Genomic DNA, 12045 nt, shown 5'->3' with positions numbered 1-12045 from the left:
GCTCCGCAACGGGAGAGGCCACAGCAGTGAGAGGCCCGCGTACCGCAAAAAAAAAAAAAAAAAAAAAAGAAGTACCAAGAAAGTAAAAAGTGACAGGTGTATGTACCCTTTATGTGCACAAATAATGCTACTGAGGCCAACAGCTGGAGCAATACCCCAGAACAGCAGCTGACAAACCTCAGCTTTTCCAACTTCTCTCAGCAAAAGTGTCTCCTCTTCAGAGAAGCCATCCCTGACCACATTGACAAGGCAAGGATAGTCACACTCTCTCAAATTACCTGGTTATGTTTTCTAGAGCGTACATTAATCTTCAAATTATCTTATTTATACCTTTATTGTCTATTTCTCTGCCAATGAAGTATAAGCGTTTTGAGGGTGAACACTCTCCCTTGGTCGCTAGCTCCTAGAACAATGCTTAGCCCGATGGTGGTGTTCAACTAATATTTGCTGACTGACTTCCTCTCGATATTTTCCTAAGAGTTATCTGAAAACTTGGTTTTCAATATGTACTACCTCTCCCCCAAAATTTATACAAAAAGTCAAATAGAAAAAAAAAATTTAAAAAAAAAAGTCAAATAGGATCACATAACACCAATCTTTAGAGACCTCGAGAATATCTCAGAGCATAGACCTTTTATTTTCTAACCCTTGCTTGTTGTCATCAAAACAGTTCCTCACAATCTCATGGTTACTACTTGTACCAGCATTTGGAGCAGAAAACCTAAAACATTATCTAAATAAATCACTTTTAAAAAATTGAAATATAGTTGATTTACAATGTTGTGTTAGTTTCAGGTGTACAGCAAAGCGATACAGTTATACATACACATATATTCATTCTTTTCCAGATTCTTTTCCCTTATAGGTTATTAAAGAATATTGAGCAGAGTTCCCTGTCCTATACAGTAGGTCCTTGTTGATTATCTTAAATCACATTTATAAGCTCACTCACTCTGGCATGTACATAGCACAGCATAAGGTGAAAATAACTTCTCCTTCAACAAAACACATGGATTTGCCCTACTGGGTTACATCTGCTGAGAAGTTAGGGGGCTCTCTCCTTTAGTGTATATCTCTCCAATGGAATGGTAGGTCCAAGAGGCTCCCTGAAGTCTGGGGCTCCCCAGCTCTCCCCTGGATGGTTCTTATAAATGGGACTTAGAGCTCTTAAATACAGCAGCTGTGGGTACTGGCAGAAGATAGAACTTAACTGCACTGTGATAACACAACCTTGTAATTCACTGACAATTAAATCCTGATAAAGTTCCTATTCATAACCTAGGACTCATACGTGTCCTCTCCTCGCAGGCCATGAAAACCCCATTCCAATTTTCATTCCAAGATGGCATTCCACAGCAAGACATTAGGGAAAAGGTAGTGGCTTAGAATCTACGGAGCTGGAAAATCCTGGTTCCCACACACATGGACAAAGGGACTGCTTACTAGCTCTGTCACCTTAGATGAGCCAATTAACTTCTCCGCGTTTGCATCGCTTGTCAAATGGAGATAATGATTACTATTTGCATACCTTGTAAGCCTGCTAGGAGCTCAAGTTTTAAAAGATCTAAAAGCGTTCTGTAAATTCTGCAGCCCAGTAGGGATGCCTCTACCACTCTCTCCAGCCCCAATGTGCACACATGTGCATGCTCACTCCTGCTGATCAGAATGACATTCCTTCATCTCCTCCTGGCAAACTCCCATGAAAAAGCCTGTTTTTTCATTTAGTCATAAAAACATTTCCTGAATCCAGGCTAGGTGAGATAGTCCTGTTCTCATGTCCTTATGTCAGAAAACTTAAGCTGGTGACAGTGGCAGAGTAAGAAATGGAGTCCAAAGATCCCACTTCTAGGCTAGAGCCACGAGTGTTCAGCTGCCCTGTCAACTGTTAGTCACTCTCTTGGGTTTGTGACTCAGTCACCTTTCTTCTGAGGCTCCCTGGATAAAAGACAGTTTTAATGGAGGCTACATTCTCTTCTGCTTAAGCAAAAGAAGGCGGGAGATAGGGAAATTTTCCTTCTACTCTCCTCACTAAATAGCACTCTAAACATTTCTTCAACCACTTGTCCTTGCCTACGGTTGGGCCTAGCTGCTCTCTAGACCCTACTGATAGTTGATTTATCCCTGTTTACTTGTTTAAACAAGGAAATAATGATTGACAATGGATCTGATACTGTCAGAAGGTACTGGCTATTACCCTGGAAAAAGTCTAGCCCTAGGACTCCAATCAATTGGAATTCATTCCCTAGGCCTAGATATGTAATCATTTTTGAAAAAGCGCTGAATAAAAATGATGTACTGGGTACTAAGGAAATTTCACTGGTACTGGTTTTCCCTGGTAAAGCACAAAGGAGGAAAAGTAGAGGGGACCCTAATCCATCCTGCTCAGTTACAAGGGAGCAATTGGAGACTCATCAGGAAGAACTGACTCATCCACGGTGTGATGGTCTTTTGATGTCAGTTTAGCTCTAATCTAGGTGTTGCTGTGATGGTACGGTGTACAAGTGATTAAAATTCATAATCAGTTTAAGTAAGGGAGGTTATCTCAGATAATCTGGATGGGCCTGATTCAATCAGTTGCAAGGCCTTAAAATCAGAGCTGAAGTATCCATGAAGAAGGAATTCTCTTTGTGGACAGCAGCTTCAGCCTATGCCTGAGAGTTCTAGCCTGAACTTTCTGACGGCCTACCTTACAAATTTCTGACTTGACTTGTCAACTCCCACAATGACATGTCACTTTCTAGCAATATATATATATGTATGTATATATATCATTTCCTACTGGTTTTGCTTCTGTGGCTGAACCCTGACTAATACACATAGTCACTGAACTAGTTAGCTCTGTTATCCTAGGAGCCAGATTTCCCACTGTAATGACACTGCTGACTCTCCAACTTTTCCTTTTGAGTTACCCTGGCTTAAAATTTGAGACAACCCCAGAAAGTAGAGAAAATCAAAAATAGAATTAAAGAAGCAAAAAGATCCCAGTTGGGTTTGGAAAGCTAGAAAAGAACAAAATGATGATGAGGCCCAGAACTGTTACATCTCATAAGGAACCTAAAAGGCAGGAAAACAGCACAGTATCTTGGAGAAATCCGAGGAAGTAATGAGAACTTCTCAAATGAGGGCCCATGTTATCAGCATACCCTAAGGGCTACTTCTCCCTGACATGCTTCCCTATTCTAACCAGTGTGCAGATCCTCTGCCTGTCAGGAGCACTGTGTGGAGCTCCAGGCTGCAGCTAGGTTCACGACACAGTACTTCACAAAGTAATTCACAGAGTGTGGCTGGAATCTGCATTTTTGTTTAAGGCTAGGAGCACAAAACTCTTTCCCCTTTATACGTGGCACTGGTTCAGGAGTCGCAAAGGCAAACCAGCTTAGAGCCTAGGGAATGGAGAATGTCTATTCTCAGGCTACCCCAAGCAGTATAGAATGGTTCCAGATGCCATTCTAGACTCGGCCGCTCACCTCTCCTGGTCCACTAACGTGTCTCTGGAAATCCTCCACCACAGCCACAGCCTCCTCACCACTCTCAGGGTGATGCAGCTGCACCCAGGTCCGCAGTTCCCCTGGCAGGATGCTCAGGAACTGCTCCAGGACCAGCAGCTCCAGGATCTGCTCCTTGGTGTGCACCTCCGGCATCAGCCACCAGCGGCAGAGCTCCCGGAGCCGGCTCAGTGCCTCCTGCGGCCCAGACATCTCGTGATAACATAACTGCCTGAAGTGCAGCCGGAAAATTTCACAGACAGGAGGGTGATTCTTTTGGAGACTGCAGCCCTGCCTCCAGCTCTGGCTCTCTGGCTCCTGTTTCACGGTCAAGCGCCCCTCCTGCCTCTGGAGAACAGCACCCCTGGGGATGAGGCCTGAAGTTCCCCTGCCTTGGGCGGCCATCGTGACACCAAAGAGAAGCTTGTTTCAGTTGTGGTTTGTCCGATTAAAATGATGGTCTGTAATTCAGGTCTCAGAAGCTGTTGTCAAGAGTTGAGGATGTGGGGTGATGGGAACGTCACCTACAGAAACATCAAGAGAGAAATCAGAGTCCCCAGAGTGCTCAGCCCCAGGCGGATGACAGACCCTCCACAGTTAAAAAGCAAAGCTCTAGAAAAAAGAAAAAAGAGCACAACCAGGGCAGTCTCTCTAAGCATCTCTCCAAGTAACTTCCTTAAAGTTTCAGTGGCTCCCATCACCTACAGGATAAAACCTAAATGTCTATGCCTAGCATCCGCAACCTGGCCTGAGGCCTCTGTTCTAGCCACACCCCCTACCACTTTCCCCAGGTACCCACCAGGCTAGAAAGACTGCAATGATCTCCAAATGTGGGATATGCAAGATAATCCAAAAGGTGGATAAAGAAATACTAAGTTGTTATTTAATTATTTAGTGGATGTTTTATAATGTACACTGAAATTTGTACAACAGTACATACCTTTAACTCACAAATAAACCTATGTCGGAAATGCATGCTCAAAACTCTTCTACTCTACTCTTTTGTAATAGAGATGCACAATAAAGAAAGTTAGCAACTAAAGCTCTAAAGACACAGCTAGAAGCCACACACTCTTTCTCTGGATTTTTCTGCTTCCGAAACTTTTGACAAACACCTACTCACCTGTCAAGACCCAGAACAAATGCCATTTTTCTCTTGAAGGCATTCCTGATTGCCCCATGCAGGAAGGGGAACTGGTCACCTCCCTCTCGTACTTCTCAGTGTAACATTGTATTTTAACTAATTTATGCACAACTCATCACTCACACCCTCCAAACTGCTGGATGGCCACAAAAGAAAAGGAACCCAATGGAGTAAGAAATGCCAGACACTTTTCTACTCAACCCACTTCCCCTAGAAAGCCTTGCTGATCTCTCCAGGCTTAAGTGTGGTTACTGCCTCAGTGAACCCACAGTACCTTTTTCATTCAAACCTCTGCTAGAGCACTTCTCACACTGTGGGACTTACAAGACTGCCTCCTCCACTTTATGGGAGGACTCAAAGGGCAGAGCTGGTTCCCAGTCATCTTTGTACGTGTGTGTGTACTTGGCATACAGAGGCACATATCTGGGAAGGGAACGAATGATACTGAAGTTGTGGCGACTTTTATCCAGTTTACATACTGTAAAACCCTGAAAATTAGCACCTTAGTGGTAACTAGGGCATCTGTGCTATGCTTCCAACTCACATGCATCTTGGTACCTTGGGTAAGCTACTCTCTCCAGGGCTCAATTTCTTTAAAAAGACAAAGATAGACTTAAAAATCTGTGACTCTGCTCTGAAATACATAGAAAGTTCAGGCCATTTTCCTAACTCCCTTACTGCTCCGAATGCTCAGCCCCTCATCTCATCTGGATTTTTGGCTCTCCAAGCTATACTTCACGTCTGAAATTCTGACTGGGTCTGACCCACTTCTGACGCTTCGTACTGTCTTCCAGCGCAAGGCTGGGAAAACGTCTATCTACATTTCGCGTTCGACCAGGCTTCTGCGGCGCCGCTCACCTGGCCACATCTGCCCTGCTCATCGCTGTACCCGCAGATCCTGGGCTCTGTGCCAGGCACGGCTGGTCAGGGCACTGGGACAAAGAGGCGGCTCTACATCTGGCGGCTTCTGAGCGTCACGGGGACCGCGCCGCCAGCCGCGGGGGCGAAGAGTGGGTCGGGCCGGCGTAGCCGACCTGGGCTGTGGGCGGCCGCAGCTCCACCCTAGCGGCCCCGGGCCCCAGCAATACTTCTCTCCCCGCCCCGGGCCTGCTGACCGGGGCACCGCGCCCGCGACCCCCGAACACCAGACGCCGCCGCTGCCGGAATAAGCGAAAACAATGGCCGGGCCGGAAGCGAGAAAGGCCCGCTTCCGGCCCCTCCAGGATCCCGGAAGTCTCGGTTGAGAAAGTGGGCGCCCTCGCCCCCGTAGCCACACAGCTGGTGACACCTGGGGCGCGGAGACCACCCCCTCCGGGCCTGGCTGGGGCACAGCGGCGGCAGCGGGGAGGGGTTCTCAACTGAGGCCTCAGGCTGCACACGTGCCGCTCTCAGACCATTCTAGGTCTGGGCGACCCTGCCGCACCCCAGCTTTGCCCCTTCCCCTCCTGGTGGCCTTGGGAAAGAAAATCTAACCTCTGAGCCTGTTTTTTCATCTGAAGAATGCAGAGCACAGCGTGCACCTGACAGGGCTGTGAGAGCTGAAAGGGGTAACATAAGGACACTACACAGCAAAAGACCTGACATATCCTGAGCACGCAGTCAGATATTATTATACTGTATGTGATGCCCAGGGCATTTTCACCCAATGTGAGTCTTAATGAAATGAGCAACATGTATCTCCATCTTACTAAAGAAGAAATGAGCCCAGAGATTGTGATATTTTGGCTGGCAGGTGTGGTTAATCTTTCCTAAAACAGAACAAGCACTCTGGTGTCCAAGGAGAGGCCCCCTAGGGAGGGCCAAGGAGATGATAAAAAGTGGGAAGTTATGGGGACAACATAATCTAGATGCAATTGTCTAGTCTAAAGCTGGGAGGCAGGTGTTACCCAGGTGGACTTCACCTGGAAGAATGGTTTGCATACAGAAGCATGTGAACAGGTCCCTGCTGCTAACATGATTGAGGAGGCTCTGAAGGCACAACCTCCAAAAACGAATGATATATGGGGCTAACGAAAAGCCTCTGCAACTTGAGGCAGTAAAAGGACATATGAAAAAAATATATTCAAGAAAAACTTGAGTTCCAAAGAGAAACAAAAGGCAAAGGATAACACCAGCCACATTTCCAATGGAGTTAACTATGTATCTCATGCATGGGGTTGGCCAAAAGTTTCGCTCGGGTTTTTCCGTAACATCTTACGGAAAAACCCTGATGAACTTTTTGGCCAACCCAATATCTTGTTGTAGCCCAGCAAGTAGTTTCTTTACAGGGTCCGAAGTAACAGTAACTTGTGCTGTCCAGGCCATCAGCAATATCCCAAGGGTGTCCTGGGTCTACCTCTGGACCTGACATGTGTCCATCACATCTCTGCATAAGCCAGGACAGAAACGAAGGCATAAGAAGACCTACTGCAGGGTTTTTACAGTCTTTAAAGAGGTCTCTTAGAGCAGTCTTTGCCCACTGAGCCTGATGAATGGCCTTCTGATATCAAGGTCACCCTCTACATTTGGAAACCTCACAGGGAGGTCTTGGCTCTCTGGTCCTAGCTTCTGCCTGACATTGGCACTGCGTGTGGCCCACCGGCCCATTAAGGCCTCAGAGACTCAGGGATATCGAGCAGGAAGTCTCTTAAGGCCAGGCCAGATGCTGTCAGCTCTTTTTCAGGTTTCCCTGATGATGCGTTGTCCTGCAGTTTTGGCTGCCTGGTATGTAGGAGACTTGGGGAACTGGAAAACAAGATTAAGTTTTTTCATAACTCAGAGCTGTTTCATGCCCAGGTGGTTGGCTTTCATTGTCTGTGAGAGCCAGCTTCATCTGGGAAGCGTGTCCAGACTTCATAGGTTCCTCTGTGGCCAGCACTGTGGGTCTAACCTACCATGACTGGATTGGGTTCCAGTGGAGGAGACATGCTCCATGATGCCCCTCATATAGCACCTTGGGAAACCTATATTTGGGCCAAAGACAGTCCCAGAATACCTGAGGGAAGGAACACCACCCCTGACCTCTCTGGGAAACTATCACACTAGCTTTGGTATGAGAGCTAATAGAACAAGTAACCCAGTTCTATGTGCCTGAAGCAGAACTCACCATCTACCCCCCAACCCTGAAGCTCCACTCATCTTCACATCACTATAAAGGGCACTATCATTCATCCAAGAGTCCAAACTAGAACCCTGGATGTCATACCATGGGCTGGGTGACCATAGGAGAGCTACTTAGCCTCTCTGTGCTACAGCTTCCTCATCTATAAAATAAGGAGAATAATAATAATGATACCTAAATCATAGAGTTGATATGAGGATTGGATGAGATTATATATATATATATATATATATATATATATAATTTAGAATGTGCCTGGCACATTGTAGGTATTATAGGTGTTTTCTAGTATCATGTTTACTCACACTTCTTTATACCCTGTATCCAGATTATTGCTGAGTCTTTGCCCCATTTGTATGTAATAACAATAATAATGACAACAAAACACAATAGAAAATACCTATACCACTTACTATGCTGCTCTGCATCATTGCCACTGTTCACTTCCTTGTGTTAAGTCCTGCCTGGTGTGAGGGCAGCTGTGAGAAGGATGTTCCTAGGGACGTTTGGGATTTAAGGAGACCACAAAGAGAGGAGCATGGTCAGGTCTGGAGATTCTTTGTCCCCAAACTGCTTATACCTTCTGACATCATCTGTGTGGACAGTCCCCTTTTCAACAGCCAGGACACTCTTACACACCCTGAAAATAAGATGGGGGTCCTAGAACTGCCCCCTGTGGGGGGATAGTTGTAATATGGGCAGGAGACCCCAGCTACTATGCTTGAATGGGAATGTATGAGGCCCAAGCTCTAGCCAAGAGAGCAAAGAGACTGTCCTATCACCTTGAAAACTTCTCCTTGTCCTTCAAGAATTAGCTGAGAAACTCCATTCTCCAGGAGGACGTCCCGGGACCCCATCTCCCCACCTGGATTAGGTGCCCCTTCCTTTGTGCTCCTGTGGTGGCCTGCCATGTGCTTGTCACGGCCCTTATTTGTCACACCAGTTTAACACTGTTTACTTGTCAGCTTCCCCCATGCACAGTAAGCCCTATGTGGGCTGCCACCATGTCTCTCTGGTTCACAGTTGGGTCCCAAGGCACAAACTCTAAGCCTGGCTGGCCTGAATATCTGTCTTGGCCGGAAGACAAGGTCAGTCTACCTTTATTTCCCTGGTGTCCAGTACAGAGCCTGGCCTAACCTCTAAGAAATGTGTCCTTGATCCAGGCTGCTGTGCAAGGCTTTTTAAGCAGGTAAGGAATCTGTTCAGTCTGGGCTTTGATTGCCAGCTATACTGAGGGGCTTGGAGGGAAAGAGATTGAGACATCCATTGTATCTGCTTATCTGCTTTGCCACCCCAGTGCCTCTGTAAGACAGAATCATTAGTTTACAGGTGAGGATTCTGAGCCTCAGCAAATGTCCTGCTTCCTGGGTAACATTTTACTGGCTGAAAAGGGCACGTAAGGCTTTGAATTCAGGTCTATAGACCACCCCCCCTCCTCTTTTTTTTTCTGTTTCAGGATCCTATCTCTAACCCTCATTCATTCCTCATTCTTTAATTACTCTCAGATTTCTTCCTGCTGGTGGTGTGTCAACGATGATCACTGAACATGGCCTTGTGGTAGACTCGGGAAAGGCAGCGATTCTCTAGGTCTTCTGGCCTCAGGGATCCCGCGAGGAGCCAACCCCTGGCGCGGAGACCAACGAGATAAGAAGGCCTCCGAGCTTCCTAGACAGAACCGGAAGTGGCTCCAGGGGCCCGACGATCGGAGAGGAATTTGCTTCCGGCGCATCTTTTGTTCAGGAATCGTTGGAAGCTACTGCTGGTGGGGAGGCTATCGGGCTAGTTGTGGAGCCTTCTCAGGTTGCCAGGAGTGGGAGCCGCAGTCCCGGGCTGTTCCTGCCAGCTGTTGGCGCTGGTATTGACCCTACCCCGTGACACACGTGATGAGACAGGCCCAGAGGGCAGCAGGAAACTTCCGGGTATACCAGCGCATCCCCGACGGGGTTTGGTGGGAAGGCGGGACTGTCTCCCCGCCTAATACCGCTCGACTCTCCGTGCTTCATTCCCGGGGTTTACCCCGGAGGTCTTCGGAAAAGCGGGGCACTGTATTCCGTGGTCTTTGTTCTAGCTTAATCCCCGTCCCGAAAGCCCGCAACCCGACCCTCAGCTCAGCCTCTGGCCCACCGAACTGCAGATTTGCCAAGTGGAAGGAGCGTTTTCAGTCTGTCCTACCCACAGCTCCCACAGACACCAGTGATGTTATTAGCAAAGACTCGTGGATTGCACAAAGGATCCTTGGAGCCGCTGGTCCAGCCACCACCTTCCTACCTGTTATGGGTGGGGAAACAGGACCATGGAGGGATTTGAGCTAAGACTTTCTGCCTCCCATTCCAGAGACCTTGTCTCTTTTTCTGAGCCAATGTCTGTGACCTTGAGTCTCCTAAACCACAGTTTTGGTCTTGGAAATAATAAACTTGATACTATTGGCTGTCATCTTTCAGTTTCTGTGTATTGTTGGGCCTTAGATTTGAAATCCAAATGCTTCCAGAAGCATCTCAAACATATATTGGAATTTCTTTCCAGCCTGTGAGTATGGCAGACCTCAACTTTGCCACTTACAATCGGGGATTGCAATTTTGGGCAAGTTATATATCCACTGAGTCTTAAGCTTCTTCATGTGTGAAATGGAAAAAACCAATCCATGCCTGCTTATCCCTCAGAGTTGGGAGGATTGAGTGAGATAAGTTGTGAGTTTTGACATGTCCTGTTAAGCACCATTCAAAGATTAACAAAAACACCTACACAAGAAACTTCGGGTTCAAGGAGGGAGATGGAAATGACTGGACCTTGGAAACATGAAGGACAAGGGGCAGGCAGACACTGGTGACTTACAAAAGGCAGTATCTGATAACAACGTAAGAGAAGTTCAGAGAGCCAAGGAAGGGATTGATCTTGAAAGGGATCAGAAGCAGCCTGAGAGGGAAGAACATTGAGTTGAGCCTTGAAGCAGGATTTAGGGAGTTTTGGGAGGGAGAGGGAACAATATGATGAAATGTTGAGAGATACACATTTCTGGGGGGGGTCATTATTTCAGTCCAGTATTATAAGCTGTAGGGAATTTAAAAACGGTGATGAGACCTCTAGATGTATAAAATCTATGTGCTCCCTAAGCCACCATAATGTCTCCTGATGATCCTGTTCTTCCACCACTTTAGAGGACAGGTGATATTGTACTTCCATTCCTTATTGTTAGTTGAACAATCGGGAGAAAGCCAAGAAGAAGCTGAGCCCTGATACTCCAGGGAAATTGTACATTCTGTTCCCATATTAGGCCTCCAGGATGTCTCCATCTGCACTTGGAGGGCTTTCATGACTAAGCCTAATCTTTTCTAAGAGTATCTAGCAGATTACCCTGTGCCCCAATAACACCAGTGTTCCATACACTAATGTTTCTATAGAGTAAGCATGCATAACTTGCTAAGTGAGTGGATGTTTTCTGCTTCCTCAGAGAAGGCATTCCAGAGGGCCAGGTTGGTTCTCCCAGGAGGTGGACAGGAGTATTGTTCTCTCTTTCTCTCTTTCCTAGCAATGTCTGGAACAAGGCTATCTCCAAGCGTTGCTCACCTGAAATATATTGAGCCTGTTGCCCTGTCATCCTAAATCCCTGTCATTTCTGGCTTCCTTCCATTGCCCAGAAGCTGGTGGAGCCTGGGAAGAGGATAACAGTGAAGAAAAGTCTGATATCTCTCTAAGTACCATTTAGGGTAGAAAGGGCTTGTCATTGGCATCAAGTTCACTGATAAGGGATGCACAGTAAAGTTCGGAGAGTAAAGCTCTAGTGAAAACTTCTCAATGTGAAAAGGTCAGTTGTGTATTGGAATTTAGCTGTGTTTGCTCTTTGCTTCTTGGACTATGATAAGTGCTACAACTCTTCTCTGGAAGAAGCACTTCCCTCCCCAAAGTTTTAATGTATCTTTTCTTTTAGGACTTTTCTAGCCCTCATGCCAGAATTTTGTTTCATTTCATTAATCCTAATCTCACACCTTTGTTCCAAACAGTTTCACTCTGCTGTGATGCCCTCCAATTTCAAAACTCATAGCAAATACTAACCATTAAAAATTCGTGGTAACACTGAAAAATGAACTTCTAGCTGGCTTCTGCATTTGTCTTTTTTTGATATCTATTAAACTTTTTTATACAACTATATTTTATTCCAGTGATCTATGTGTCATAAAGTTTGTGTCTGATTTTCCCCTTTCTTTTTTTTTATTGAATAAAAGATTCTTTAAATTCTTTTTTTTTTTTTTTTTTTTTTTTTGTGGTACGTGGACCTCTCACTGTTGTGGTCTCTCCCATTGCGGAGCACAGGCTCTGGA

General features: G+C 46.2%; 1 protein-coding gene across 3 annotated transcripts in view; it reads right to left on the bottom strand.

The window, feature by feature from the left end:
* ZKSCAN7 (zinc finger with KRAB and SCAN domains 7) overlaps positions 1-5799 on the bottom strand; it is a 21739-nt gene extending 15940 nt beyond the window's left edge. For all 3 annotated transcript variants that reach the window (XM_055079939.1, XM_028479541.2, XM_028479542.2), the window contains exons 1-2: positions 5488-5799; positions 3468-4009 (exon numbers count right to left, since the gene is read on the bottom strand). In XM_055079939.1, coding sequence (XP_054935914.1) covers positions 3468-3890 — 423 coding nt within the window. In that variant the 5' untranslated portion in view covers positions 3891-4009; positions 5488-5799. The remainder of the gene's footprint in view (positions 1-3467; positions 4010-5487) is intronic.
* Between the last annotated feature and the right edge of the window lie 6246 nt (positions 5800-12045).

This window comes from Physeter macrocephalus, chromosome 18, assembly GCF_002837175.3.
Source record: "Physeter macrocephalus isolate SW-GA chromosome 18, ASM283717v5, whole genome shotgun sequence".
In the NCBI taxonomy this organism is placed as follows: Eukaryota; Metazoa; Chordata; class Mammalia; order Artiodactyla; family Physeteridae; genus Physeter; species Physeter macrocephalus.
Note: the sequence above shows the minus strand (reverse complement) of the source record. Positions and strands in the feature narration are given on the sequence as shown.